The sequence below is a fragment of the Peromyscus maniculatus genome, chromosome 13 (assembly GCF_049852395.1).
Source record: "Peromyscus maniculatus bairdii isolate BWxNUB_F1_BW_parent chromosome 13, HU_Pman_BW_mat_3.1, whole genome shotgun sequence".
NCBI lineage: Eukaryota > Metazoa > Chordata > Mammalia > Rodentia > Cricetidae > Peromyscus > Peromyscus maniculatus.
The window spans coordinates 59,829,261-59,854,339 of NC_134864.1; the positions used below are offsets into that span (position 1 = coordinate 59,829,261).

A 25,079-nucleotide genomic window follows, 5' to 3' on the forward strand; every position below is an offset into this window, starting at 1 on the left:
GTGCTATAACCCTGCCCTCGGCTCCAGAAATCCTTATTCTTGTGGCAGATGTACCCTTGAATTACTGTTCTTTAAGGTAAACTGGGCGGGGTTTATGTTGTTGTCTTCTGAGACTGGCTACATAGAACTCCACGTTCTAAGCAGCTGGAGAGGACCTTGACCTTCTAGTCCTCCTGACTTCAGAGTGGGCTCACAGGTGAGTGCTAGCACACCTGGATGTGGGCTGTGTGCTTCCGCGAAAAAGTTCACGGAGGATAAGGGCACATTCTTGAAAAAATACCTAATGTGTTTAAAACCAAATTACCTAAACTCAAACAAAACAACAACAACAAAACCCCACAAAAAACAAAACACTTCTCTGCCACTTTGCTGTGATAGCAAATCTGTGTGTGAGCTTCCTTATCGTCAAATCGCGAGTGACAGTTTCTAGCCCTCAAGTACTGGTGAGCGTGATGATGTAAGGCGAGGTGCTGAGAATTGCGCCTAGGGTGTGGAGTGGCTTCACAAGTGCTGACTATTGGTACAGAAATGGTAGTGACTGTTTGACAGGAGGACATTCTTTTCATTTTACTTCATTTTACTGTAAGCACAGCAGAACAGTGACACCAGCGCTGTAGCAATCCGACTGTGCCACCAGGAAGTTAGTTTAAGGGATACACACTTGACTGGGTCTGTGAGACAGCGCGCCTCTGTATCTAGTCACTGTTCTCAACATACACTCCTGTAGTAATAGAAAGTATAAGTTGAGTTTGGGTATTTAGAGAAAGTGATCATACCGAGATCCCAAATCTAACGAGCATTTCTTTCTGATGCTCCTCCTGCACTGACATGGCTCTCACCACACAGTTCGGGAGGCAGCCTTGCCTCGGAGCCCCTTAGAGAGGCACCGGGAAAGGGGAGGGAAAGCCCCATGGTTGATCTTGTTGTCAACCTGATGGGCTTTAGAATCACCATGGAAACAAACCCCTAAACATGTCTGTGGGAGATTTTCTAGATGAAATTGAGACCCACATTATGTGTGGGTGACACCATTCCATGGGTGGGCTGAGGTCCCCAACTGGATAAAGAGGGGAAGCCAGCTGAGGACAAACATCTCTCCCTGTCCTCTTCTCTGCAGATGCAGTGTGACCTTGAGCTCCCGCTGCCATGACCGATTCACCACAAACTGTGAGCCACAATGAATTCCGCCCTAAAGTGCCTCTGTCAGGTACTTTATCACAAAAACAGGACTAATATTATCACTAAAGTAGAAAGCAAAATGTCCCTTGTGACTGATTTTGTCATGTAGCTTGTGTACCACAGTGTCAAAGGAAATTGGTGGGAAATCCAAAATGTAGTTAATTTGATAACGATTAACAGATGAAGTTGACCTTACAGAAATAAAAAGCTAAAAGAAAGAGATGATATGAATTTATATAACCAAGATTAATCTTGGTTCTTTAATGAACCAAACTGATTGCTTAAGAAGGAAGAAAGAAACAGAGGAAGAAAAAGAGAGAGAAAAGCAAAGATTCACCTGTGCTTTTTCTGATACTTCTCGAAGGGACACCATTTCAGATTTCAAATATGTGTTTTCTTCATGTTCCTTCTTCAAAGATATCTGTGTACTCTATTGAAGAAAAAAAGGTTTGTTCTCCTTTTGACACTGGCAGATGTTATGCACATCTCTGTGTGCAAGCAGGTGCATGTGAAATCTTAGGATCTTTAACTTCCAAACACCCTCTATCTCTCAGTCACCAAAGGGCTTACCCAAAGCTGATTCGGATACAGAGTGCTCTCATTGGCTGCTGCTGGGAATGAAAATGACGGAGCCTTCAGAAGACAGTCTGTAAATTCTTACAAAGCTAAAGCTGTTATGATCCAGCAGCCTTGCTCCTAGGTTTTTTACTAAGGGAGTGGGCATGTCATGTAGATATTAGCATCAGCTCAGCTCTTACTTGCTGAACTTGAAAGCAACCAAGATGTCCTTCAAAACCTTACTCAACTCAAAACTCCTTAACTTTCCCTGGCGTGGGTATTTTTATTTTTGTTTTTGATTTTTCAGCAGAATACGAAGACTGTTGAATCCTAGTCCCCATAATACAGTTTAGGAGAGTGTTTACTTGTTCAAATGAAACTGGTCATGAAATAAATAATTCAATCAGAAAGTGTATGAGAAGGAAAAATTACTCTATTAAAGAAAATAACTTTTTTTTTTTTTTTGGTTTTTTGAGATAGGGTTTCTCTGTGTAGTTTTGGTCCTGTCCTGGATCTCACTCTTTAGACCAGGCTGGCCTTGGACTCACAGAAATCCTCCTGGCTCTGCCTCCCAAATGCTGGGATTATAGATGTGTGCCACCGCCATCCAGCAACCAATTGTTTTTTAAAATTACTTCTTTTATATTTTGAGATTATAGTTACATCATTTCCCCTTCCCCTTTCCTCCCTCCAAACCTGCCCCTCTTTGTTTTCAAATTTATGGCCTTTTTCATTAATTATTGTTACATACATATATGTATATGTTTACATACATATATCCTTTTGTTTTAAAAATATGTTATGCTAACAAACTGTGGTACATACAAATAATGTAATATTTAACACTAAAAATAAGCTATCAAGTCATAAAAACATACAAAGGAAATTTAAATATAATAAATATAAATTTATTAAATGGAAGAATACAATCTTAAATGCTGTGGGATGGTCTATATGTCAAATTGCTCTGATTGGTCAATAAATAAAACACTGATTGGCCAGTGGCCAGGCAGGAAGTAGGTGGGACAATGAGGGAGGAGAATGCTGGGAAGCAGAAGGCTGAGGCAGAGACACTGCCAGCCGTCGCCAGGACAAGCAGCATGTAAAGACGCCAGTAAGCCACCAGCCACGTGGCAAGGTATAGATTTATAGAAATGGGTTAATTTAAGATATAAGAACAGTTAGCAAGAAGCCTGCCATGGCCATACAGTTTGTAAGCAATATAAGCCTCTGTGTTTACTTGGTTAGGTCTGAGCGGCTGTGGGACTGGCGGGTGACAAAGATTTGTCCTGACTGTGGGCAAGACAGGAAAACTCTAGCTACACTTAAATGTTATATATATAATCCCAACCATATGATGTTCTGGAAAAGGCACATCAATGATTAACAAAGGTTGGGGAAAAGAGGGATGAATATGCAGAGCACAGAGGACTTTAGGGAAGTGAATCACTCTGTATATGACAATATTTGATAATAATGTCATTATATATTTATCTAAATCCAAGGAATGAACAAATCTCCAAGAATGAACCCTAATGTATATTACTGACTTGATTAAAATGATATGCTAATGTTGATTCTTCTAGAGTAATCCTGTTATTCCAGTGGGAGATGTTGAGAGCCAGGGAGGCTATACACATGTAGAAAGGCCAACCGTGTAGAGGCAGGGGGTATATAGGAAATCTACATACTTTATATTCTGTGTGGTGGTGAATGTAAAATTGCTCTAAAAGTTATCATTTATTTTTAAAGACTTTCATACTAGGATTCTGACTAGGAAAACATGACTAAAACCATTCCATAACTACTCACTCACATTCTTATATCAAGTAGGTTCTCTCCAAGAATAATACTTATCTCATATACTCATTTTTATTACCAGTAAGATTTTGTGATTCCAAAGGAACACATTCAAATACCTTTGAAAGTTACAGGATGTTTTCACCAAGAAGGACCTCAGGATGGTGAAGGAAAGGACCTGCTCTCTGAGGAACAGAACTAGATCTCTCTGAGATTGGGAAGAGGAGCGAGAATTGAGGCTAGTTTGATATTCCTTAAGAGTTTCTTGGTAGAAGAGGGAAGGACAGAGTGCAGCTTCTTCTACCGAGAAAACTACTTCTCCAGTTTCCCAGAAGCAGGAAGAGAAACACCACACAGGGTGAAATGGCAGCAGACACCTCTTCTACATGGGAGCAGAGACTGACTCAACGTGTGACTGTCACAGAGAGGTATTTTCTCCTAAATTTAGGTAAAGGTCCCCATTCTGCCCAGCTGTAAGAATGTGTTCAGTAGTGTTCGATGCACTGACATTACTGTGTAACCACCAACTACAACATTCCATTTATTGTATCTCATGACCCTGCTTTAGAAAGTAATTTATAATTGGCAAAGTCCACAAAAGTCTCCTTATTTTATGGTTTCAAAACAATAACCTGCGTAAGACGATTACTTAGTTCATAATATTCAGTACCACCTGAATATACAGCTTATTGACGTGAACTCTTTCTCCGAAAGCTTTCTGAAGCATCAGAGTCTATATCCTAGCACTAGTGAAGGACTGTGACTTAGTAAAGAGGGAGGCCACTCTGCATCCCGCCACAGGAACACATACCTTACTTTCTTCCACCAACTTGCAGATGAGGTTATCTCTGGAAACTAAAAACACAAAGTTCACGATGATGATGGTGACGTACACACGGAAACCACACAGCACTTTCCCAGAAGCTTCGTTTGCTTTAGTCAACATTTTATGGAAATAAAAACTCATGTATTTTATCATGCCTATTTTCATAGACCTGATGCTAAAATACACAATTACCAACACAGCACGTCTGCAATCTCAGCATTTGAGAGCCTGAGGCAGGGGGATCATAAGTTCAGAGCCAGCCTGGGCTACATGGTAAACTTAACTTTAAAGAGCTAAAATTAATTGGACACTAAAAGAACCTGGTCCACAGTTACTTTTAATGATAAACAAGGTCACATTTTAGTCAATGCATAGATTATTCTGAAAAGAATATAGTCAAAATATTTTTGTTAAATTACTCTAATCAAGATTTAATACAATCAGGGACACACACACAAAACAGTAAGAACCATTTTCCTCCTGGCGATGACAATAAAGAGGGAAGGGAAAACAGACTCATGAAAAGGAAGAGAGGGCGGCCGGGACCTGGGAGAGCACGCAGAGTGCGGAGAAGGGCAGCAGGGCAAATGCTGGACTCTTCAGCTACATAAGGACTGCGCGGCAGGGCGCAGACTTGGGAAACAGAACAAAAGGAATGCACGGACTCGGACATCTTCCGCATGTTTTGGTGTCTCTGCCTGGCGTCCGACTACGGTGTTGACAGCAGGGTAGTGGTCTGGAGCTCTGGAGGGTGATTTCAGGGTGAGCCCATGTTAAAGGGCTCACCACACACACACAAGAAGGAAAATGGGGCACTAGTTTGGCATTGTCTATCAGTAACAAAAAGATACATTTGAAATTAATGTTTGGACTTTATAGTGAAATTCAGAGCTATATCAGTGCTGTTATACTTCAATTCTAGAGCCAGGCAATTATAGAACATGTTAAAGACTCATATTTTGCTTAGGGAATATCTTGTAGAAACTGGTTTTTAAAGATGTGAATCCATGACTCACTAAGTGTAATTTAAAATGTGTGAAAAATGAAAAGAGATAAATGTTGTGATCTGTTCTGAAGTTATACTCAAAGTATGAACAAAGGGAGAATGTTTATCTCTAGAGAACAATTATTTTAAGTTATATATTGTTAATTGTTAATATGCTTTTCTATTTTTAAAACATTGAGGAAAACATTTAAAGGCATTTCTTTGTCTTAACCTAGCCATATAACTATTTAAACTTTAAATAACTAAAACTGTACATAAAGAGTCAATAATAACAGTTGGTATTCAGGTAAGGTTCCTTTCCCTCATGCTATCTGGTTTAATCGTCATCTAGTGGTCTTCCACACATGCTTTACAAAAATAAAATAAAATAAAAATAGTGAATCTAGGTCACAGAAACCCGACTGACCGGAGAGTTCAGACATGGAACCATCTGCACTTGAACCCCTGCTGCTGTGTGCAGTGGGTCCTTGAGCACGGTCCGCACATCTCTTTACGGTGTGTAACGGGCATATTTTCTTACTTTCTAATAAAGGTGCTGTAAAGTGAAAATGAGGGCCCGAGGAAGAAACATGAACTGTAACACGTTACAGGGTGGGTGTCCAATCAGAAGACAGACGGTTATCGGGGCACTGCCGACGAGAACCAGACACCGTGACTGCCCACTCGGCCGCCCTGAGGAGAGTGGCTAACGACTGCAGAGAGACATTGGCGTACGCTTTTCTCTACATGACCTGCAGAGAGACACTGGAGTACGCTTTTCTCTACATGACCTGCAGAGAGACACTGGCGTACGCTTTTCTCTACAGGACCTGCAGAGAGACACTGGCGTACGCTTTTCTCTACAGGACCTGCAGAGCGACACTGGCTACGCTTTTCTCTACAGGACCTGCAGAGCGACACTGGCTACGCTTTTCTCTACACGACTGTCATGTTTACTCCCCCCTTGGTGCTCTCTATCTCACTGCAGATAGGACACTGGAGGAAACAAACACTCGGCATGCTGAGAAGACACAGGGTCAGGTTTTTCGTCTCTCTTTCTTTTAGAACTTGGAATGGCTGCAGACAGCCTTGAGCATTCAAGGATACAATCTGCGAAAGCTCTAGGCGAACCGTAATTCGTGTGCGGAGGTTGCCGAAGGCCGCTTTACAGTGGTGCACGCACCAGCAGGGGCCAAAGGGCTGACGGGCTTGAGGCCGCAGGACCGCACACTAGACCTGGGGTCGAGACTCACCACGCGCCGCCTGTCCTTCTGAGGACGAAGCTGTGAAGTGAGGGAATCGCTCTAAGCTCTCCGACAGGGGCATTGCAATCACCAGCCTCTGTGAATATGGGCTCCTATTCACAGACGGTGAATCTGGCTGCAGTAAGAACCGCCTCATTTCCTTACTAACAGTTTATGGACACTTTTAAATCCAGTGTCTAAATGCTCTCACTGTGCACGCTTGAGTGGTCACGGAAGGGAAAAACTGAAAGAGAACGTTTTATAAATAAGAGGCTCGGCCAGGCGTACCGGTACACACCTGTGAACATAGATGCATAAGGCTTAGACCAGAAGATCGCACACCCAAACCTGGACAAACACACACACACAAACCAAACCCAAAGAAGGCCATAGAGCAAGCTCAGTGAAAGAGTTTGCCTGGTACAAGTTAGGTCCTTCCCAATCCTGTACCACACCCACAGAAAATTCAGATCAAATTTTATTGTCAATGTTTACCTGGGGTCCAGTACCATATGTAAAGGAGCCCAGCAATTTTTCACTCTGTGCTGTAGGAAGTACCACCAACCCTGGCCAACTAAAGAACTGCGCTCTCAGGAGCTTTTGCATACTTAGGTCAGAGTTGAGCTGCGAGGTGGCCGTCTCCAGCTGCCCATTCTTCTGTTGCTCCTGGGCCAGCAGCTCCTGGGTGGTTTGTATGGAGCTGTGTAGGGCAGTGCAGCTCTGCTGCAAAGTGTGCACCTGGAATTATGCAAGAAAAGCCATTTCTGTACGGCAATGCAAGACCTGAGAGAACACGGAAGGCACCGTTTTCAACCTTAGTGTGTTCAGCTGTATGTCCCAGCTGAAATCTCAGCAGACCACAGTTTCTTACTCAAAGTGCTGTCCATCAGAGCATCCTATGTACACTGAACACAATAGCTGCTGGCCACAGGAGGCTACTGAACACGTGAGGTCAGCTGGAGCAAGAGAAGAACTGCATCTTTAGTCTTATTCACACTTAACTAACTTTGACTGAAATAGGATCTTTTATAAATTCCTTCAGTAAAATATTCATTTTTGATAATGCAGTTGTGAAGTATAGTCATCGCTAAAAATGATAAAGATTATGCACTCAAATAATAAATACTAAAATGTGAATTTAAAGTATCTTAAATGCATAAAGGTACTTCAAATAAGTACAACGAAGGCAAAAATACCATGTTAATAATGAATACAATAACTGAAAGCAGAAACATAAATATGTTCCTGGTTATTTTATTTATTTGCTTCAAGGGTTAGTTCCATTTAGCCTTTATTTTCTAACCAGATCAGACACATACAGCATTAGCTAAGGCAATGACTTCCACAATCAGTGCCCATAGCAGAGACTGCATGGTACAGGCGGCTACTGTACCCACATAATTCACCTCTTTAAAACCTGAGACAGATCCCCTTCTCTGGGCCTTGGCTTTCCCATTCATGAATTAAGACTGTTGGATTAAATAGCAAAGCCTTTCTTATTTTGCACTATTATTTTTAAGACTGTAGTAAGAATGTTAACAGGTTAGTAAGGAAAAAGTACCTCAATAATTCAGAGGAAATAAACAAACTGGTAAGCTCATAGGGAAGCGCGCCAGCTCTCCCTTCTGTGGTTTGCTTCTCTAACAAACAAGGACAGCCAATCTCTACCTGCTGCCGCTCTGCCTCCACAGTTGACCCCATTTCTTGGAGCTTGAGTAGCATGGACGATGCAGATTTCTCCAGAGATTCCCTGAAGTGCTTCTCCTGGGCCAGCTGTCTCCTTAGCTACAGAGCAAAAACTGCAGTTAGGAGACAACGGACGCCACTCCACCTTAACACAGATGCAACTATCCAGTGGTTTTTACAAGACATGTGAGACATGCTTGTCCCTTCCAAAAAATGAAGTCAAGTTTGTACCCTCGTCTCTCTGTGGGGAAACCTGTTTTACAGATTGAGGGCCAAGGCCCACTGGTAACTTACAAGCAGCAGGGAGAAAAGGACAGTAGAAATGATAGTGCACAGCAAGTCTCCAGGATAAGCGAGCATCATGAAAATACCTAAGTGACTTGGGTTTGTTGATGGCTTTTTAGATAAAATGTCAAAATTACCGTCTCTGGAAGACATTTTTAATTAGACCTCATTAATATCAAGAGTTTTTGCTCTCTGAAAGATATTGCTATGAAAATTAAAAGACAAACTATAGACTGGCAGAAAATGCTTTAGAAGAAGACACATTTTGATAGAGGGCTAATATCCTTAGTCTTTTATTTGTCACTATAACAAGTATCTGAGGCTAGATAATGCATAAAAATTTGAGATTTAGCTCAGTTTTTTTTGTTGTTGTTGTTGCTGTTTGTTTTTTAAAGATTTATTTGAGTGCTCTATTTGCATGTATGCCTTTATGCCAGAAGAGGGCATCGGGTTCCACTATATATGGTTGTGATCCACCATGTGGTTGCTGGGAATTGAACTCTGGAAGAGCAGCCAGTGCTCGTAACCACTGAGCATCTCTCCAGCCTCTAGCTCAAAGTTTTAGAAGCTAAAGTTCAAGACTGGACAACCACGTATGTTCAGCTCTGGTGAGGGCTTCATGACAGAAGTAACACAGTGGTGAAATCATATAGGCAAGATAAGCCACACATTCATGGACCAGAGTTACTCCTTTTAAAAACAGTTCCACTTTCATAGGAACTAACTGGGGTTCTATGAAAACTACATTAATCCCTTCCAAGGGTGATTATCCTCAATGAATTAGCACTTTCCACTAGGCCTCCCATCTCTTAAAGGTCTGACCACTGTCTAAGGCCCCTGGGGATCTAGCTGCTAGCACATGAATCTTTATAGGGTACTATAAAGATTTGTCACTCAAATTAGTTTAATAAAATGCTGATTGGCTAGTAGCCAGGCAGGAAGTATAGGTGGGGTAACCAAACTAAGCATGATGGGAAGGAGAAGGGTAGAGAGGAGTCACCAGCCAGACGCAGAGAGAACATGAGATGAATGTGCCATACTAATAAAGGTATGCAACATGCCAGAGCATAAATAAGAAGTGTAGGCTAACTTAAATGTAAGAGTTAGCCAGTAACAAGCCTGAGCTATTTATAATTGCTGAATTATGAATTGGCTGAGCATTTATAGTTCATATTGAGCCTCTGGGTCGGTTATTTGGGACTGGGTGGTCAGGACCGCAAACATCCATTTACATATGGTGTTCCAACATGTGGCCGAAATTTATACATAAAACCTGACAAAGCTTAAAAAGGGATTCTAGACACACAAGAACAGAGTCAAGGACGGCTGCTTTGGTAGCTGCCTTTTCTCCAGTGGGCTCTGCTTGCTGGCAGTGAGCAGAGGCACGGCTCCTTTAAAAGTCGGCTTTCTGGCCCAGTGCTAGTGGCCAGAATGGGTGGCTCTGGTGAGAGGCTCTACCGCCAAACACTTTAATGGCGCTTATGAGCAGGAGGAGACACACTGCTGGGTGACAGAGCGGACTCAGAAACTTCCCAGAGTTGGGCAGTCAACACGGCTCCCAGAGCTGGCGGCAAACATACCTCTACCACAAGACTAGGCTCTCAGGGAACCAAGTGGTGTGGATCTAGCCGTCAAAGCAGCTGCTTTGGTCCTAGCCACGCTGCTTAGTGGTTTAAAGACTCATACGGTCAGTAAAAGATACAGATGCACAATATGGATAGATTCAGACAAAAAGAGCCTCTGAATGGGTCACAGTGTGTTAAAAAAATACATGTAGGCTTGGGAGAGAAAAGAAAGAGGGCAAAAAAGTCCTTAAAAAACAAATAGGGTAATAAAAAAAATATAATAAGCCATGTAAAGATGGAAAACACAAAGAGTCTAGATACTGTATGTTATTATGTTGTCTTTAAATTTTTTGATGGTTAATAAACAAATGATAACTGCTCAGAGACATTTGATTATAAAAGCTGTTATATTAAACCAGCCTATATATTTTAAAAATATCTTGACTTCAAAATTTAAATCAAAAGATATGTTACTTTGGGAAAGAAGTTATGCTTTTACTTCCATGGGAAATGAGAGGCTCTGGATTCATTCTAGGTTAAGAAAAATCAGGTCTGATTGAGGAAGACCCCTTGAAAAATCTCCAATGGGAATGAATGACCCAGATAATCCAACATATCAGAGCAATTCTGTTGCAGTTTCCTCTGAGTTCTGCATCTAGAACAGCTTCAAGGATGCTGGCTGAAATGATCTAGCCTCATAGAATTCTCCAGTCAGGACTTGACCATAATCTTAAATTTTCTCAGGGTCCCCATAAGATTAATAGAGTCCCCCAATCAGGAAGAAGTAGTCTAGAGAACTATGCCCATATTCCCCAATATAAATTACGAATGTTTGTCATCATTTAAGGGGGTTGGTTACAAGCTGTTATAGATAATGGTCAGGAAAAAAGTTAAACAAAGGAGATTATATTCAGGGATCTTGTTCTGAAAAAGAAACAGTGAGGATATAGAAATGATAGGATAAAAGGGTAGATTTTTTAAATCTACTTTAATTCAAGAAACTATTAATATTACATATTTTACATTGGTATGAATCTTAGTTTATTGATAGAAATTTAAAGTTAGTTTTGTTATACTGTATGTATATGTCTACTCTTGTTTAGGGCATTACATTTATGCAGGTCATTTAAAAATGTAATATATAATTAAGAAATACAGATTAATAGTCATCTATAATTGCTGCAAGCAGCAGGAAAATGTAATGGAATTCAGCTACTATCACAAAAGCTACTACTTGAAAAAGTCAACTTTTCCAAGGTCAAGCCATGGCTTAAGAAGTCTTGGTGATATTTTAGCTTTAATATATATATATATATATATATATATATATATATATATATATATATTAGCATATATATATAAAAGCCAATTCCTACAATGATTTTCTTGTATGCTATATATGCTTCCAAGAACTCATAACCATGTATTTTATCTGAAATTCCTATCAAACATCCAAGGCCAAACGATCTCCTGAATTAAGGCAAATTAAGCTCAGACCCTCCTTTCTTATACAGCTTTAGTGGTATTTATACTAACATTATGGACTCCTAACATTTACCTAACCACCCCTAGGAATGTAGTTTGCGCACATAAATTTCCTTTTTCTGATATATTAACCAATTTTAGCTCTTAGTGGACCTCCTCCTTTACCACTCCCCTTTGGGGTTGTAAAAGAAAGCCTGGTGGTCACTGCTTGAGGAAAACTCTTGTCTGCCTTTATGACCCTGTAAGAATTCAAGCCTGGTGACCTTGCTTTAGAACACTGCTGTTGCATGGGCATACAACTGTAAACCTCAGAGACTGAGAGAGGTTTTTGACTGGAGAACTAGAAGAATGAGATGGAAGATGGGGAAGAGCCAGATGAGTAAGAACGAGATGAGAAAGACCAAGATGGGGCAGAACTAAGATGAGAGAATTAAGATAGAATTTAGAGGGGACAGCAGATAAATGTAGAGAGAAATCAGGTAAGAAAGGAGCTAGGCCTGAGTACAGAACTGTAGCTGTGTAGATAGGATCTTATCCCAGAGGAATAAAGTAGACAGACTAAGAGCTTGGTGTACTTAGATTCATTTCTCAAAAAAATTTCTCGCCATTCATAGCTTCTCTTCTGGGTCCCTGGGAAGGTTATTATTAAGGCTGGTCTTTAATAATATTTGAGATATAATAGCAAACTTATGGTCATGTTAGTTAAGTTTTCAAGGTCATACAGAGATATATCTCAGATTAATGGGCAATCTTCAAACACTCAAAGACCTAGAATATGGCATTTAATATTCTTAGACTTTGCTCAACAGTGAGACATATCTGTTCCTGGCAGCACCAATTACTTCAAAGAGGATGATGGGCATCAAAGAAACTCCATATGGAGTTTGTTTTCTTTATGGCAAAAGCTAGCCATGTGGGCAAAGAGAATGCCCTTGCCTCAATTGCTGACAGTTACTGTCCAAACTGGACCAGCAGGATACAAGAAAGGTGACTGATGAACTTTGCCAAGACAAGGTTGGACAGTCCTTCAAAATTCCCTGCTTCACCAGAAAGTCTGTCAGATATGCTAGGCCTGTAGGCCAGAGCTGGATGCCACAATGTTACAGAGAAACTTTGGGTAACTATCCAGGCAGCCTGATATCCCTGTCATTAGGTAACATTTCATCCTTCTGGAGTCTTTGATGGAGTTAGAGACTAGATAGTTGTTTTTCTTTAGTTATAATAAAAGATAAATTAGGTACAAAACTTGGGACTCACAAAGATAAGATAGATAATAGAGTATTTTTCTCTAATTTTACCAAATACAAATAGATTGGATATTACAACTGTAATTTACTTGATAACTGTTTTTATTGTATATAGTCTTACTATGTTAAAGTTAAGACCTTTCGTTTTTTAATTAGACAAAAAGGGAGAAATGCTGTGGAATAATCCTCTTGGTACACTGTAAAGATTTGTCACTTGAATTGGTTTAATAAAATGCTGATTGGCCTGGCAGGAAGTATAGGTGGGGTGACCAAACTAAGGATGATGAGGAGAAGGGAGGAGAGAGGAGACTCCAGACAACTGCCCAGGAAGCAAAATATACCAGAGGACAGGTAAAGCCTTGAGCCACGTGGCAATACATAGATTAATAGAAATGAGTTAATTTGAGTTGTAAGAACTAGTTAGTAACAAGCCTGAGCTACTGGCCAAGCATTTACAAGTAATATTAAGGCTCTAAGTCGGTTATTTGGGAACTGGCAATTGGGACTGGAAATGTCCATTTACAAGGGTACCTTCAAATTAGACCCAAAATATACAAAGTAAAAAACTCAAAACTAAGAAGATTCAATTATGAGAAAATAATCTATAATATTCTTCACCAATGGAGATATATACAAGAAAAATTTCTCACATCATATATTATTGGGGCATTCAACTTAGAACAAGATAAACTACACATCTATTTGAATATCAAGAATTCAAGACACTGACACCAAACACTGAGGAGAGTGTGCAGCAACAAAGCATTTCATTCTCTGATGGTAGAAATGCAAAATGGTCTCACTAGATTGTAAGATGGGTTAATAGTTCCTAATAAAACTAAATATGACTTGCATTACAACCCAGCAATTATACTCTAGGGTTATTTACCCAAGTGAGTGGAAATCTTTTTTTATTGTCTTTTGGATTCTTTGGGAATTTCACAACATGCACCACAATCCCACTCATCTCCCAGTCCCTCCCATATCTACCTCTCCCTCTTGTAGTGCCCCCCAAAGGAAAGCTAAAAAATAAAAATAAGAAAAAAGTAAACAGTAATTTTTTAAAAAAAGGAAAACTCTTCACTCCTCCATTCTTCCCACCTCTTCATTCATCTTAGTGGCACTGGGACTGCTGTGTGTCATACATTCTACCCTTTTGTCCAAACAGCTTTACTGCTGGGTCCCACTCAGCCTGTCCAACAGCCTTGAAGAGAGGAGTGAGGATTGAGAAATAAGAGATGAAAAATAGAGATGACGTAGATGTAAAAGAAACAGAGACACAGAATAGGTTTGGGAAAGCTTTGAGTCAATATCAGAGTTGCCCTGAGTTGATTACTCACAGCCTTTTTATACCCAAAACAAGGAGGGGGGCAAAAGACCTCCCCCTCTCAAGGACACCATGGTTCAAAGTACAAACAAGTGAATGGATGAGGAAACAGTGCTACATGTAATACATTACTGTTCAGAAATTAAAAGGTATGAACTATCAGCCTTGGGAAGACATGAAGAAACTTAAACTGTACAGTCCAAAAGGATGATCTCAACTATACCCAAACCACACACAATGCAAAGCTCAGTGTTCACCGGGGGGTTAGCAGAAGGGGTGAGGCTGTGTGTGGAGAACAAGGCATTTTTAGGACAGTGAAACTTTGTGCTTGATCCTGGACTGGTGGGTACACGGCATGATAGATTTGTTAAAATTCATAGAAATCTACAGTACAGAAAGTGAATTCTAATGTAAACTACTGACGTCAGTGACACATCAGTATCATTTCTTAAATTGTGGCCAAACTACCTCACTCATATAATGTTAGAAAAAAAAACTGGGAGTTTAGAGAGTGGGTACATACTTTCTGCATAACTTTTCTATAAACCAAAAAATATTGAGGTTTATGTTAAGATATCTAAAAGGCTCTCTGATGACAATTAGGGTAGTCACCAATCTGATTACAGTAGATGGCCAGTTCAGGCACTCTCTCCAGTACTGCTAGGAGTCTTAGCTGGGGTCATCCTTGTGAACTCCTGGGGGTTTCCCTGGTACCAGGTTTCTCCCTAACCCAGAAATGCCCCACCTCCATCAAGACATATCTTCTATTACTCTCCCGCTCCATTCTGTCCCCAAAGCTGCCTCCCTCAGCTTGATGTGCCATGCTTTGTTCAAGCCCATGGGAGACCTGCCCCTTTCTGAGTGGAGACAGAGGAGGAGTGGATGGGGAGGGGGATAAATGGGAGGGAGGACAAGAAGAGAGGAGGGAGGGGAAACTGTGGTTGGTGTGTAAAATAAATGAAAAAATAGTAATTAAAATTTAAAATATCTAAAAAGGGCCAAATTAGTCAAGCTTCTCTACAGAACAGAACTGATACAATGAAATAAAAATATAGGCTTGTTGTAGTTAGGATTACTAATACTGTGAGAAACACCATGACTAAAAAGCAAGTTGGGGAGGAAAGGGTTTATTGAGCTTACACTTCCATATTGCCATTCATCAACAAAGGAAGTCAAGACAGGAACTCAAACAGGGCAGGATCCTGGAGGCAGGAGCTGATGCAGAGGCCATGGAGGGTGCTGCTTACTGGCCTGCTCATCATGGCTTGCTCAGCTTGCTTTCTTATAGAACCCAGGACCACCAGCCCAGGGATGGCACCACCTACAATGTGCTGGGCCCTCCCTATTGTCCACTAGTTGAGAAAATGCCTTACACCTGGATCTCATGGAGACATTTCCTCAACTGAGGCTCCTTCCTCTGATGACTGGAGCTTGTGTTGACACACAAAAACCACCATCACTGGGGCTGAGGACCTGAGGTTAGTTAGGTCATAGTGAAGAACCTTGCACACTGCTTAAGGGACAGAGTGAAACTGAGTCCAGTGACTTATCCTTATACCCAGATCAGGACATCTCTAAAGCCTCAGAGGAGCTTCCTTCTGAATAGATGAAAGCAACACAGAGACCCACAACTAAATCAACTGCTTTTGGCAGCCACCCCTTCCAGAATTCCAAACATTTCAGCTGACGTGAAGGTTGCAAGGTAAAAGAAGGGTAGAGTTTTCATCTTAACATAACTTATATTAAAATGCCACACAAAGGTGAAGGTTTTACTTAACAGCCGCCTATGGGCCACCATATTTAGTAACTGTTTATCTACCGGCTCAAAGGTGTTTGTTGTTTGTTGGGTTTTGTTGTTGTTCCAGTTTCAGGGCAGTTTTAACACACGAGAACATCTTTAGGAACAGACAGCAGACACTCTTGCTTCAGCTCTGTGTGGTATGTTTTAAGTGTTTACACAATAACATGGCTTCTTCTTCAAAGGATTCTTTTCATTCTTTACACTTCCTTGATTTCCCCTTTCCTTCTCTTACCTCTTGAATTTTAAGGTTCATTTTACGCTTTGTGGTCTTCAGCTCCTCCTCAATAACAGCTGCATTCTTCTAGAAAGAGAAGGAGGAAAGATCTAGTAACCTGAAATGACAGGAAGAAACTGTCTCTGGGTGTATCCAGTCAAATCCAGTGCTCCCCACCCCCGGCAACTTATAAGTGCTATTTATTCTTTGCATGTGTGTGCAAAAATAAAATGTGTGTGTACATATGTGCATATGCATGTGTATGTATGTATGGGTAAATGTGTGTATGCACAAGTATGCATATGCATGTGTATGTATGTATGGGTAAATGTGTGTGTGCACATGTATGCATATGTACGTGTATATATGTATGGGTACACATGTGTGTGCACACATGTACATATGTATGTGGAGGCCAGAAGATGACAATGGGTGTCTCCATGCATTACCCTCTGCACTACACATTGAGTAAGGGCCTCTCATCTGAACTCGGCCATCCTAGAATTTGCTAGTCTGTTTAGCCAGCTTGCTCCAGGGAGATTGTTCTTGCCTTCTGAATGTTAGGGCTGCCTTGCTGGCTTAGAATCCATGTAGGTCAAGGGGATCCAAACTCCAGTCCTCACAATTGGACTATTTTTTAAAGATTTTTATGTATCTAAGATTTGGCCTGCATGTGTATATGTGTACCATGTACATGTCTGGTGCCCACAGAGGCCAGAAGAGGGTGATGGATCCCCTAGAACTAGAGTTACAGAGAGTTGTGAACTGCCATGTGGGTGCTGGGAATCAAACCTGAGTCATCTGAAAGAGCAGTCAGTGCTCTTAACCCAGAGACAGAGAGAGTTTCTCACTATGTAGATCAATGGCTTTGAACTCAGAGACACAGCTGTGTTTTAAGTGCTGGATGTATTTAAGAAGGCATATACCACCACTACCAGTTTCAAATGCTATTCGTGCTTAGGAATTCAGAATGAAAACACACTTTTCAATTATTACTAGATATAAAGTAGATATAATCCTAGAGATAAAGACTCAAGTTGTGGTTTTCTTCTTTTTTACCTTCAGTTTCTACCCTGTACCCAATTCTAGAATATCTTTCATAAAATATCCCTTCTCCCTTCAAAACGCCACCATGCTAGTTCTGACCTATGTAGACTCATAAAAGAACCCAAACTGGTTTCTTTGCTACCAATCTCCTCTCCCATAGTCAGTAGACAGTCACATCTAGTTAGTCTCCTCTCCATAGTCAGTAGATAGTCACATCTAGTTAGTCTCCTCTCCATAGTCAGTACAGTCACATCTAGTTAGTCTCCTCTCCATAGTCAGTAGATAGTAATATCTAGTTAGTTTCCCCTCTTGTTACATAGATTCTCCATCAAAATTCTTAATCACTCCCCACTGATTATCCAAAGTGTTAATTATTCTTGATTTTTAGATGCTCTGCAATGTGAAATTTGCAGTACTCAGCTTACTTCCCACAAATTCTCACTCCAGGAAAGCTGGAGTTTAGATATTTTAACCCATGGCACCCAGCAGAAAAATCTTAGTTACAGGAGGAGGACGAGCACATGATTGTGGACAAGAGACTTCCCTCAGCCCCACTCCTCTCATTAAAACAGACTGTCCCTGGAACAGAACAACACTGCTGGTGTCCTCTCTGCCTGCAAATGTGTCCCTGAGATGCCCTTAGCACTCTGTCTTCATATCAAGTGTATCATATCTGAAGGTGACTGATCTATACCGGCCAAGATTCTCCTTCTCTCAAACATGCCCGAGTACAGTCTTCCTGTGCAATGTCCCCTCAGTGTCTTCTACTTAGACTTTTTCTTATTTAATTTGTCATGTTGTGCCTTAGCCTCCCAACTACCATGTAGCTCTGAAAGAGGACAGAGTTTGGATGCTCACTATCTTTCATATACAGCAGGAGGTCTACTAACAACCACTGACAACACACACTGCTGGAGGTTATCAGTGCAGACACACTTCAAATGCCAAGAATTTAAGGTCCACACCACCCATTTGAAACTCAGTTTTCTGGAGCTCTTGGCTCTCTGGAGCAGGGAAACTGCACTTGAGAACATGGAACACGAACCGTTGTCTCGGTGGCTATTTCCAAAGTGGCCATCAGTCTCTGCACTTCATCCTGCGCCTTGTCTTCCTCCTCCTTGACATCTTTCAGTTGCTGGCGCAAATTCATCACTTCCAGGCGCAGCAGCTTCAGGTCCATGCAGTGCTCCTCCTGTATTGTATTCAGCTGATCCTTCAGAAAAGCTACGGGCAGCACAGAGGACAGAGCAGAAGGTGAGCAAGGGCCCAGAATCACAGAGACAGCAAGCACCTTCGCAGAACCGAGTTCTCTGTAGCCATCCTCTTCATCCATACCTGTTTTCTGTGGATTCAGCTCCTTCTCAGTTTGCAGATGGAAGATGCTCATCTTCAGGGACTGGATGAGGTTTTCCAAATGGCACATTCGAGTTACCAGAAACTCCCAGTTCTTCCATAAAATACCTGGTTTTTCTGGACAAATTACTTCACTTGGGATAGGACTAATGATTTTCTGGCTGGCAGGGTCTCCGAAATAGTCTGAAGTTTCTAATTGACCTCTGGAAAAGCACCCCAAAACAACATTACATCATGCAGTTTCTACGGTGGTGAAAGCAGTCATTTGAACTGATGCAGCCACTCTAGTTAGTACGGCAGTGACACCAACGTGGTAGAACCTGAGGCTCCTGACTCCTTCAGACAAGAACGCACAAAAACAGCACTAAACACAGACCAGTTCTTTCTAAGAGAGTGTCAAGAACAAGATGAGACTCTTCCACATATCCACACTGGATGTTCAGAAAAGGCTGAGGCACAGTTAGATCCAACCCCTACCCAAGGCATACACTCGACAACTAGAACAAAATCTCTGACTTCCCAATTTTCCCTAAGGATAGAAGGACAGAAGGGCTACATCACCCTAACTCTTACATTCCCTGAGCTTTGGCCCCTGAATTCTCCTGGCCATATGAACAAAGGGATTAAGAGTACGAATGCCTCTAGACCACAGAACAAAATGACAGTTCTAGAAAAATGCACACTTGCAAGGACTTGATTCCCCAGGAAGAAGATCCTAAAAGGGGTTTGCCAGTGTCCTCTCCTACTGCTGCTGACAACTGAATTAAGTAGACCAACAACTGGGGCTCCGGAGCCTAAAAAGGAGCTCAGTGCTTCCCAAGCCTTCTCTCCAGCTTATCCTACAACTACCAATCTACCTAAGGAGAAACTAGTTCATTGCTGAATGCCCCGTAAAGAAGGGCATTCAAATTCTCCCAGTTCTCTCACTGGACAGGAAGGGACATTTGAGTCTTTGTAGATCACACCACCAACAGGCTGCTGTAAACAGGAGTGCAAGCACGTCCAGAGTTTCTACTCCTATGGATCCATGCAAACATAGCTCCTGGTTTCTACATTGAAGGGATTTCTCTGCACATGCTTCAGTGACCTGGCTCCTGGCTAACTTGCATGGGGAAGTGTGGTGGTTAGAGTAGGTATGGGCCTCATAGACTCATGTGTTTGAATACTTGGTCTATAGGGAGCTGCACTATTAGGAGGTGTGGCCTTGTTGGAGGAAGTATGTCACTGTGAGGTCTCAAAAGTTCAAGCTGCGGGAGTAGGTTCACTCCCTATTGCCTGCAGATCGAGATGTAGATCTCTCAACTCCTTCTCCAGCACCATGCCTGCCTGCATGCTGCCATGTTTTCTCACAATGATGATAAAGGACCAAACCTCGGAAACTGTAAGCCAGTACCAACTAAATGTTTTCCTTTACAACAGTTGCCATGGTCATGGGGTGTGTCTTCACAGCAATAGAATCCCTAACTAAGACAGAAGTTGGTACCATGGACTGGGGTATTGCTGTGACAGGACTGACCACACTTTTCTTTAGAAGAATGTGGACTTTGGGAGCTTGATTAAAAAAGCAGTTAAACACTGTAGGGCTTAATGGGCCCTAGTAGTGGAAACATGGAAGACAGTGGTGCTGAGGGTGATCTGAACTGTGGGATCTGGCTCAAGAGGTTTCAGAGGAGATGTTTAGTATGCTGCCTAGAGAGAGTCTTGTGATATTTTGGTGAAGAATGTGGCTGCTTTTTGCCCTTGTCAGAAGAGTCTGCCTGAGGCTACAGTGAAGAAATTTGGATTAATTCATTAGTAGAGTAAATCTCAAAACAGCCTAGAATAGACTCTGTCGTGTGGTTTAATAACTAACGTGTTAACACTAATGAAGATTTAGAATGAAAAGAAGCAAGCCAATTAAGTTAAACTACAAACTGTACAGACTAAGGAGAAAAGGTTCACCAGGAGGTGGAATGAAGCTAAGTCCTGTGTTCAAGGTGATAAATAGACTAAGAAATGGAATATAAAGAACAGCTTAGGTCCAACGTGGTGGTATACACCTTTAACCTCAGTACTCAGAAGGTCTACAAAGCAAGTTCTAGGAAGGCCTAGTTTAGGCAGTGAAGGAAACCATCAAAAACAAAAGGTTGGTGAAGATGTCATTTGAGCAAGGGGACCATGTTCCCACCCCAGCAAAGGCAGTAAAACTTGGCAGCTTCAGCCATCTGATCCTGGCTTTAGAGTCAAGGATAGAAGAAAGGGGTCATGGGAAGAAAAGGGTCATGGAATCTTCCTCCTTGACTACGTAAAGCTGCTGAGGCCAGCCATGTGTCAGGGATGTCCCTGCATGGAGGCCTAGAGAGGCCAATGTATGAAACTGTGAAGGAGAAGCCTGGACTGCCTTGGAGACCCCAAGATGTTGGACATGCCAGAGTCATGAGATACCTGTTAAGGAAAGCTGCTGGCAGAGAGTGGAACCAGGACAGGAGAGAGAATTGTGTTGCAGTCAACAAAGCTAATAGGAGCTGGAGATCTGAGAGCGATTTGACATCAGACATGGAGATGCAGAGTTTGGAGTTTTCGAGCTGATTTTTGGTCTTGCTTTGGTCCAGTATTTCTTCACTACACTCCCTTTCCTCCATTTTGGAATGGTAATGCATATCCTATGCTATTATATGTTAGAAGTATGTGATCTTTGTGTTTGATTTTGATTTTACAGGGGATTACAGTTAAGAGATTGCATGAAAAGACTTTGAACTTTGGACCTTTAAACATTGTTGAGACTGTGATAGACTATGGGGACTTTTGAAGTTGGACTAAATGCATATTCCACTGTGTTATGATTATAAGCCTATGGGAGCCAGGGAGTAAAATGTGGTGGTTTGAATAGGTATGGCCCCCATAGACTCATGTGTTTGAATGCTTGGCCCATAGGGACTGGCACTATTAGGAGGTGTGGACTCGTTAGAGTAGGTTGGGCCTTTCTGGAGGAAGTGTGTCACTGTAGGGATGGGCTTTGAGGTCTCAGAAGCTCAAGCTATGCTCAGTGTGGGAGTCAGTTCATTCCCTGCTGCCTGTAGATCAACATGTAGAGTTCTCAGCTCCTCCTCCAGCACCCTGCCTGCCTGTCTGCAAGCTGTCATGTTTCCCTGCCACGATGATAATGGACTAAACCTCTGAAACTGTAGGCCGGTCCCAATTAAATGTTCTCCTTTATAAGAGTTGCCCTGGTCATGGTGTCTCTTCATAGCAATAGAAACCTTGACTACAACAAGAAGTAATGAGGCAAACAAACCACAGACCTCCAACTGCCTGAAGGAAGCACAGTACTTTCAGTCTTCCCCAGCCTCACTGTGGTGACAGCTACAGTTCTACAGATCCTTCCTGAGATGAGTCCAGGGCTGCGTGTCCCACTCTACAGATCCTACACAAGAGACTACATCTTTAACACCTAGCTCTGGGACTCGATGGGGTTCTGCATTTCTGAATGTCCCTAGACCACCGAAAATAAAGAGGTGGACATGGGAGCCGCTTCCAAGAGCCGTTTCCCAGGATCAGGGGTGCAGTGCAAAGGACAGCAGAGACACCAGACACGGACGCTCTCGCAAGCCAGAGTGGACAACACAATGTCTGCTCTCAGCTTCACCCTGAGAACAGAGGGACACAAATCAAACAGGCCAAGCTTCCTAGCTGCACTTAGGTGGCCTGCCCTTTTCCTCATCTGTTGCAAGGCACTGACAAGCAAAACCCTTATGATTGTTTCAATAAATGCAGGGAAAAACTGACAAAGCCAACGCCCCTCATAAAAAGTTGCCAACAAACAGCACAGAGGATGAGTGCTCCTCAACACTGTCAAGGCCACACAATTGTAAAACGCTGAAGGCTTCCTCTAAGGTAAAGACTAAGACGTCTAATTTCACCACAAGTATTCAGCAGCTGGAGAAGAGCAATTAGGAACAACAAAATGAAAGGCACCAAACTCAGAAAAGAAATGAATCTGTCCTGTCTGCCAAAGACAATCACGTGTAGAAGACAGTGCAGAGGGGTCTGGGCACGGGGCTCCCCAGGTCAAGTGCTGCCTTGTAAGAGAAAAACCCACATCCTGAGTCAGATCCCCGGCAGCCTCACAAAATGCAGCAGCATTCATCTATGACCCCAGCTGGCCACGCATGTGTGCACAGGCTAGGGGCTGACACTGGGTGACTTCCTCAATCTCTACCTTAGTTTTTGAAACAGAGCCTCTCACTGAAATTGTAACTTGCCAGTTAGGCTAGACTGACTGGCCAGCAATCCACCTGTCTCCACATACCCAGGACTGCAAACACTGATATGCCCAGCTTTGAGGGGCCTTAGGGGTTTGGGATGGGGAACGTGTATGTGGGTGTGGGTGCTGGGATCTGAACTCAGGCCCTCATACTGAATGGCAAACAGTTTAGTCTGAGCCATTTTTCCATCCCTTTGGCTGTTTATTTTAATCTGAAGTTAAAAAAAAAACTTCTTATGTAAATCAACACCAAACATTGACACATAAAACATGGTTAATATTAATTTTATAATGGTAACTTAGAAATTAAAGTTAGCATAGAAGCAATATATTTAAACAACATGAAACAATTTCTTATTGTTTTATCAAAATACTCAGCATTTATACCAAATTTAATCTTTAAATGATAAAAGTAATTTATGTGCCCTACAATAACAACTACACTACTATAAAGTTTTAATATGAGACACTCAGAAAATACTTATGATTTTTCTAAAACAAATCACACCAGTAAATTCTATATTGGCTGCATAAACATGTATAACCCTAACTATTAACAAGCCAACGAGCTTTAAAACAGCAACAAAAAAATTCTTTAGCACTACAGGGGAAAAAACAGGTCTATAATAGTTCCTCATTCTAAAGCATGAAACAGTTAAGGATTTCAAACCTGCCTTTTAATTTATAATACATATGAGGAAAAAAATGAAGACCAAATTAAAGGCCTGAATCATTTCAGTTTTTCTTTTAAATGATTTCCAAATAAGATCTAAAATATTGTTTGTGGCTATGTTTACGGCTTGTACATACAGTGCTCCTCAAGGGCTCACATGTTAAAGGCAAAGGTACCCGGGGGTGGACCCACCCATGGAAAGGTAACAGAACTGAGTTACCATGGACGAGTGCACACTGAGGACACCATTAGGAGCTGGGGACTGCTAAAGGAAACCTGTCTTTTCCCACTCTTCTAACACTTCTGTTTCTGCTGCCAGGAGGTTCTAGGTCTGCTGAGTCTTCTCTGCCGTGATATTTTGCCTCACCTCAGACCCAAGTGACAGGGCCAAGCACCAAGAACCCAAACTTCTGAAACAGAGAGCCAATAGCAAATCCTTCCTCCCTTAAGATGGCCTCTGGGGTATTTTGTTACAGTAACACAGATCTGACTAACATCTGGTGGTGCTCTGAATGAGATTTGCCCAGAAGTTTCAGGCATTTGAATACCAGACTCCGGAATGATAGCCCCATATGGGGAGGTTAGGAGGTGTGGACTTGGTAGAGGAAGTGTCACTGGGGGTGGACTCTGAGGTTTCAAAAGGCCCCTGCCATTCCCAGTATCTCCTGTGTTTCCTGGCTGCTGTTCAAGAAGTGAGCTCCCAGCTCTTGCTCCAGCCGCCTGCTGCTTCTACCTCCAGTCCACCATGGTGACTCATAGCCCTGAGGAACAGGAAGCCCCAAATAAGCCATTTCTTCTGTAAGTTGCCTTGGTCAAGATGTTTTATTACAACAACAGAAAAGTAACAAAGACACTCTATCACAGAACGACAACTCTATCTAAAAATATGTTTGCGTCAAAGTTCACACGGAAACATATTTCCCGGAATTATCTACCTCATCTGCTTTTTGCTAAGCATCAGGTTAAAAGTCTTCACACTGCAGCAACAATCTAGCTAACTTTCTGTTACCGTTTGTCAGCACAGCCCAGCATCAGCAGGTCATCTCTCAGGGAACTGGTCTGCTCCTCAACAATTCTCATCTTCTGCTGAAGCACTGTGAACGTCTCAGACGCTGTTGCGTTGACGCGGGTTGGAGACAGGACTGGTCGGTACACTGTAGTTTCCATACGCACCTAAGGTCACAAGGTTACACTATTAGCATGGGAGGTTCTCTTACTGGTGGAAACAGTCACTGGCCCTTCCTTGAGAGGATTATACATCCTGTCTTATTTACTACGGAATAGATATGTGTCCTATTTTGCTCAAATATGAAGAGAAGCTTTAAAAGCCAACTTCTCATTCACCATCTGTTTTTCCCTCTCCTTCATGAGATAAGCAACATCTCAGGTAGATTTGTTCCATGGGCCAGGGTCCCAGAGTGAAACATTCATGACATAAAATGAGTGAACAGTAGACCTATGTAGCTGTGGTAAGTTATTGAGATTGTTAAGTACTTTGCTATCACATTATAATCTAGTCTACCCTATTTGCTTTTAGTGGTCACATATTAGGAACCTAAGA

The 25,079-nt window shown here is 41.9% G+C and overlaps 1 protein-coding gene across 17 annotated transcripts in view; it reads right to left on the minus strand.

Moving 5' to 3' along the window:
* Ccdc150 (coiled-coil domain containing 150) overlaps positions 1–25,079 on the minus strand; it is a 96,458-nt gene that overhangs the window by 57,205 nt on the left and 14,174 nt on the right. For 8 of the 17 annotated variants that reach the window (XR_013044164.1, XR_013044167.1, XR_013044165.1 and 5 more), the window contains exons 2-9: positions 24,528–24,691; positions 18,585–18,805; positions 18,295–18,473; positions 16,221–16,289; positions 8,261–8,377; positions 7,201–7,330; positions 4,349–4,392; positions 1,517–1,609 (exon numbers count right to left, since the gene is read on the minus strand). Coding sequence is in view for 12 of the 17 variants with exons in the window: in XM_076550387.1 (XP_076406502.1) it covers positions 1,517–1,609; positions 4,349–4,392; positions 7,201–7,330; positions 8,261–8,377; positions 16,221–16,289; positions 18,295–18,473; positions 18,585–18,805; positions 24,528–24,691 (1,017 nt within the window). In the remaining 5 variants the exon portion in view is untranslated. Of the gene's footprint in view, positions 1–1,516; positions 1,610–4,348; positions 4,393–7,087; positions 7,168–7,200; positions 7,331–8,260; positions 8,378–16,220; positions 16,321–18,294; positions 18,474–18,584; positions 18,806–24,453; positions 24,692–25,079 lie in introns of those variants that run through there. The other 9 variants (XR_013044166.1, XR_013044168.1, XM_076550388.1 and 6 more) reach the window with 5 other exon arrangements.